We start from the raw sequence: 6,000 nt of genomic DNA, 5'->3' as shown, positions 1-6,000 counted from the left end.
GCCTGTAATCATCCGTGAAATAAAAAAAAAAAAAAAAAGAATTCAGCACTCTTGAATGATTCTGTTTCACTTTTGTAAGGGAAGAGAATATCTTTTGGCTGTTTGAGTTCCCCGTGGTTTGCCATATTTAGTTGCAGTTGGGCTCAAAACCGAGAATGGGCCATCTGCAGCTGGACACCACAAAGAAGAAAAGAGGAGAAATTGCTTCACTGAGAGGACAAGCTGCTCCAGCTGCCTGGAAGCGAGAGGCCCTCTTCTCCCCATCATTTCCTCCTCCATCACATTTCTCTACCGATCCCATTCACCCTTCTTCCCTGTTCGCATTAAGCTCATTTGCATGAGTTAAATAATGGGCCAAGTCCAAACTTTTAGGTTCATTCAACAGCTGGTGAATGACATAAGACCCAGCGCGATGCTACAGTAGGCATGGTTTGTGGTACATATGATTTCAAGATACTTTGAGGTATTAAAAAAAATAAAAAATAAATCTGTCACGGTTTCGGACGAGCCGAAATAAGATTGGATCCCAAAAGTGCAGACTCCAACAAGGTCTCCGTTACAAAAATGTTTAATACAAAAATTCGCATCGACAAAGTAGAACAAAAAGCGCTGGTCCGAACAAGGACCAGGAAGAACAGAATAAAAACGAATAACAAAAAGCGCTTTCCAAAAAAAAGGCAAGAGAGGAAAATAGTACCGAGAATACAAACGAAAAACAATGTAACAACTACACGCAAGAAAAAGCCAATTCACAAAACAAAGCAATAAGAACAAGAACAATGTTACCGGGAGTATCCAAAAGCGTATACACGACGAGGTCTATAACAAAGTGGTCAGAGGGCATGGAAACAGCAAGGCAATAACAATACTCCGACACAGGTGAGCTGAAGCAGAGTCCTTAAATACCTGGTCCCATAATGACTGGATTGGCAGCAGGTGTGCACAGAAGACCGCACATGCCACCTGCTGGTCAGACCAGAAACCGAATCGTGACAGCCACGTCATTTTATGTGGCCCATGAAAGCAAATCAAACATGTCCACTTCCATGATGCTTGCCAAAATCTCGACCAAAATTTAGAATTCTCATATTTAATAAATTAGAGACATATTGTAAGCATTTTCTTGTGACCAAACCCCTCATTACAGAAAATTAAACAATAGTTGAATAAACTGTTATTATTGACTTTTTTATATGGTTTCAGTCATAACGGCCCTCCAAGGGAAACGATAACTAAAATGTGGCCCGTGACAAAAATGAGTTTGACACCCCTGCTGTACAAGATAAGTGGTGTTGAATATTAATAAATAATAATAATATTGTAAACTAATATTTAAATTAATATAAATAAACATGGCACAGTGGTCGATCTGTTCAGACGTCCACCTCACAGTGCAGAGGTGCAGGGTTCGATTCCGACTCCAGTCTCCCTGCGTGGAGTTTGCATGCCCGTGACAAAAATGAGTTTGACACCCCTGCTGTACAAGATAAGTGGTGTTGAATATTAATAAATAATAATAATATTGTAAACTAATATTTAAATTAATATAAATAAACATGGCACAGTGGTCGATCTGTTCAGACGTCCACCTCACAGTGCAGAGGTGCAGGGTTCGATTCCGACTCCAGTCTCCCTGCGTGGAGTTTGCATGTTCTCCCCTTGCCCGCATGGGTTTTCTCTGGGTACTCCGGTTTCCTCCCACATAATGGAACACTAAATTGTCACTAGGTGTGATTGGAAATGGTTGTCAGTCTATGAGTGTCCTGCAATTGGCTGGCAACCAGTTCGCGGTGTCCCTCACCTGCTGCCCGAAGACAGCTGGGAGAGGCTCCAGCACACATGCAATCCTGCTGAGAATAAAGCAGTTCAGATAATGGATGGACGGATGAAACACAGCCTACCTTCAAAGACCTGTGAAACACACTCCTGTGTCAATTCCCTCCAGGCTATCATATTTCTTCGGTTTGTAAAGTTTGCTGGATCATTTATATTGTGTTAAGGGTCTGGTGTTGAGGTGGACCCCCACCATCTGAGCAGCTTGTGAGGTGTAATATGATTTTTTTTTTTTGTTTTGTCCTCTGCATCAAATCATGCCAACTTCTTTTGCATCTGATGGCATGCGTTTGGAAACTCCTGGGGCACTGACAGATTCGGATATCCATTCCAAATATGGTGCCTTCCTGCAGCCATTGTATTTCTGGCCTGGACCCCAAGCTCGTATTCTGCAAATTTAACCTTGCTCTTCCAACGCACCACTGTTCTGCTATGGTGTTCTTGGCGTAAAGCCAGCATTTATACTTTGCAATTAGGTCCAAACTGTACTCAGCAGTCAAACTTGCTGTGTTTGTACTGGAATATCATAATAATCATTATCTTTTATACATCTTTATTTATGTAGCGCTTTCACAACAGCTGCAGCTGTAACAAAGCGCTTTCCAGAACATTAACATAAAATAATAAAAATATTAGAACACGTAACATAAAACATGGACAATCATACAATTGTAACAACTATTCCTGCCTACGCTTTGTTGTTTGACGTAGTTATAAATGAAAGAGGAGAGAATCAAAGTCTCTTTTCACCAGTGGATCAGAGACGTCATGCCCACAGCGTGCATGACGTTCCCCCACGTCTGCTTTATGCAAAGTTGAAACTAAACAAGAAGCTGTAGCGTCCAGTGATGAAAACAGAGATTGGATTCACTTCACCTTTCCATTTATCTCCGCTTCAATTCCAAGTGCCATCTCTCAGTTCAAAATACACACACATCCGCGCTCCACGCTGACGCTCCTCTCTTCAGCCTCTGCTCCACCAGCCATCCATCCAACCGCACCAGCGCAGACTGTCCAACAGCGCAGACATCTCTGCCGAACAAAAGGGGGCTGTGAAAAATGCTGCCCGTTACAGGCGGGGCTGTCAAACATGGACATTCCCCCCTCCCCCATCAAAATCAGTGTTGGTACACGCATGCTGCCGAGAAGGCACAAAGACTAAAGATTCTTCTCCTTCGCCAAATTACGCGGCCAAAACGCTGAAAAACACTAAACGGGTTTTGTTAATAGACGATAAGATGGAGCAAACCGCGGGTGCAAATGAAGTGCAGTCAAAAGTACGATCAATGGGTGGAGTTCATTCTTTGTGGATTCGGCACTGAAAGTGACTGACAGACTACAGACTTAACTGTATTAAAAAAAAAAAACTGCCTTAAAAATCTGTAATAGCGCAGCGCCTTACTTCAGCTGAAGTCCAACGTAAATACGAGCAGCAGTAAATTGCCAGAAGCTGACATCTCCAGATGCAGCTCATTAAAAAAAAAAAAAAAAAAATCGTGTTATACAAACTAAAAAATGTTTGCTGTCTGTGTGATGTTGCAGGTAAATTTACTTGTATTGAAGTGCGGTTCCACTTGGAGCGTCAGATGGGCTACTACCTGATCCAGATGTACATCCCGTCTCTGCTGATTGTTATTCTGTCCTGGGTCTCCTTTTGGATTAACATGGATGCGGCCCCAGCCAGAGTGGCGCTTGGCATCACTACTGTCCTGACAATGACAACACAGAGCTCAGGCTCAAGGACTTCACTGCCAAAGGTCAGTTGTGTAGCTTTTTGTTGTCAAGCTTTTGTTTGGTTGGCTTTCATTCAGGCACTTCACGCTCCTCTGAACATCTCGGAACAATTTGACGGTGAGATGTGCTGCATTACTCAAAGTATGCTATTTATGCTGGCAGTCAGCTCATATGAACGGATATCCAGTAATCAGTTATTAAAGACAATCACTCTCATTACGGTGCATGAGCTGGTCAACATGATTACTTGACAGTTGTGTTGCCTTATTCAGTTAAATTACTCACGATGTGCATCTCTTTATAGACCAGACTGACAAAGCTACAAAAGTACAAATCCCGAATACGTATTAGAATAAAGAACACATCAATAATACAGTACAGTAAATATTCTCTAGTGCGGACTCGTGTTTGCGCTGTCCAATTTGTCCTGATAATAGAAATTCCTCATTTGGGAAATGAGCATGGTACATGTCCTTTATGAACCTGCAAGTATGTTGACAAAATACACATGTAAAAACACAATCAATAAAATACAAAAATATACTGTCCAAAAACTGTTTATATAACAAAAACTGCAAGACAGGTGTATCCAAAAAAATCACAACAGTAAAATACGTACAGTATATTAATGTTTATTTTTTTCTGTCTTGGGAAAAAAAATGTGTCGATTTTGGATTGTTTTGTTGGATGCATTCTTTGGTTTATGACAATGTTTGCCTGCGTGTCATACAGTTTTCTTGCTAGTTGCAAGTAACTGTCCCATTGATCACCGATGTCTGGTGATTCTTGTGCATACTGAAGGATTTTTGTTGCCATTTGCATTGCTTCCTTGCTGGATGGTGGCTTGTCATCAGGAGTTGAATCGATGCCTTGTTTTTTAAAGTTTCGTAAATTTGCGTCTTTCCGACTCCAAGTGTCTGCTGGATGTTTTTAAGTTTGTGTCCAGCCTCGCTCAAACGGATGCATTTCACTCGCTCCGCTCCAGTCATTACAGTTCTTCTATGTTTCGATGCCATGATCTACACGACTTAAGTGAATAAAGTTAAAATCTTTCGCAATTGCAGTAAAACGCACGCCAGTAAAAAGTCACAAACACGTCTTCGTTTCAAATCTGATGAATGAAAACGGCGAAGCGAACACGTTTCTTCGGTCGTGTCGAGTGGGTGCTGCTTTTAAGCTTGTGCCGCGTTCTACAGGACGTTAAGTGAATAAAGTTAAAATCATTCACAATTACAGTAAAATGCACGCCAATAAAAACTCACACGTTGTCGTTTCGAATCTGATGATCGAAAAACGCGAAGTGAAAATGTGTCTCAGCGTCATGTCTTTCCATAGCATCGGGTGGGCGTTGCGTGTATTTAAGCTCCCGCGGCATGACGTCTCAATCCGGGTTCCGGGTAGTGGAATTTCCGCTTACGTAAGTTCCGGTAACATGTAATATCATAGTCAAAATGTTAATGCATAGGTTTTTGTTCCGGGTGAAGGAAATTCCTTTTCACAGAATTCCGGGGATGGGAATATTTACTGTATTTATTTGACACTGCGTTTTAAGATATTTTACACTTTGACAGTCAGATTGTGAGAGAGGCAAGATGGCCAACAGTGTGCTGATGTGTGTCTTTGACCCTTCCGTCGCATCGGCTTCATTTTCTGTTTTTGACATTTGGTGCTACAGTTTACTAACTGAGTCTCTGCGTGTTTATGATTGCAAATCTGTGTTAAATTTTCAACATGAACTCAGTGATTCGGGTGCATTCGAGCATGTTCGGGAAAAGACGTTTCGCCCGCTCCAGGCAGACATCCTTGTTAATTCTCTTTCGCGTTCACATCCTTCATTAATTCTGAAGGTGGCGGCGGTCAGCTGGTAAAGGTCAAACAAAAGCGAAAACAGTTTTCATCCGCTGTTCGTTCCCAAACGCATGAATTTACTCCATCGTGGTGCTTCCGGGATCCTGTCGATTCCTGCTTTGTACAGGTCATTGTTTTTCCTTAGGAGCTTCCACTTTTGGTTGTCTCTATACTCCAGCTTCAGTTTCCCTGAGCTCGCCGATCGGAACAGCTACCTACAGTACTTGCATTGTTAATTGTTCAGTCATTGATGAACAGAAGTTTTATCCTAAGGGAGTTCTTCCTTGGACCTGGAGGAAGAAACTCCCCTGGTGGAGGAACTGCGATTGTTTTACAAACAAAATGTAAATGCAAGCCATGTGTATTCTCCAAATCCAGGGTTGGCGCTGGGCTCAACTGTATAAAAATCTTGTAGCCACATTCGAGCATAATTAGCCATGACAACTAATGTTAAGTGGCAGCGGTGCCACCTGTTTCATCGCTACAAGCGTCGCTCATGCATGTGTAGACACCCTAAGTGCAGCTACTCAGTGTCACCCTTCTCGTGAGTTGTCAAAGAACAAATAAATCAACGTCTCTCAAGTG

At 42.1% G+C, this 6,000-nt stretch overlaps 1 protein-coding gene across 2 annotated transcripts in view; it reads left to right on the top strand.

Annotated features, from left to right (window-relative positions):
- The window catches only part of glra3 (glycine receptor, alpha 3), a 91,712-nt gene that overhangs the window by 64,855 nt on the left and 20,857 nt on the right, over window positions 1-6,000 (top strand). For both annotated transcript variants that reach the window (XM_019879699.1, XM_019879698.1), the window contains exon 7: window positions 3,376-3,590. In XM_019879699.1, the coding sequence (XP_019735258.1) occupies window positions 3,376-3,590 (215 nt within the window). The remainder of the gene's footprint in view (window positions 1-3,375; window positions 3,591-6,000) is intronic.

The sequence above is a fragment of the Hippocampus comes genome, unplaced genomic scaffold (genome assembly GCF_001891065.2).
Source record: "Hippocampus comes isolate QL1 unplaced genomic scaffold, H_comes_QL1_v1.1 scaffold158, whole genome shotgun sequence".
NCBI lineage: Eukaryota > Metazoa > Chordata > Actinopteri > Syngnathiformes > Syngnathidae > Hippocampus > Hippocampus comes.
The sequence above is the reverse complement of the archived record's forward strand: the minus strand, read 5'-3'. Positions and strand labels throughout refer to the sequence as shown.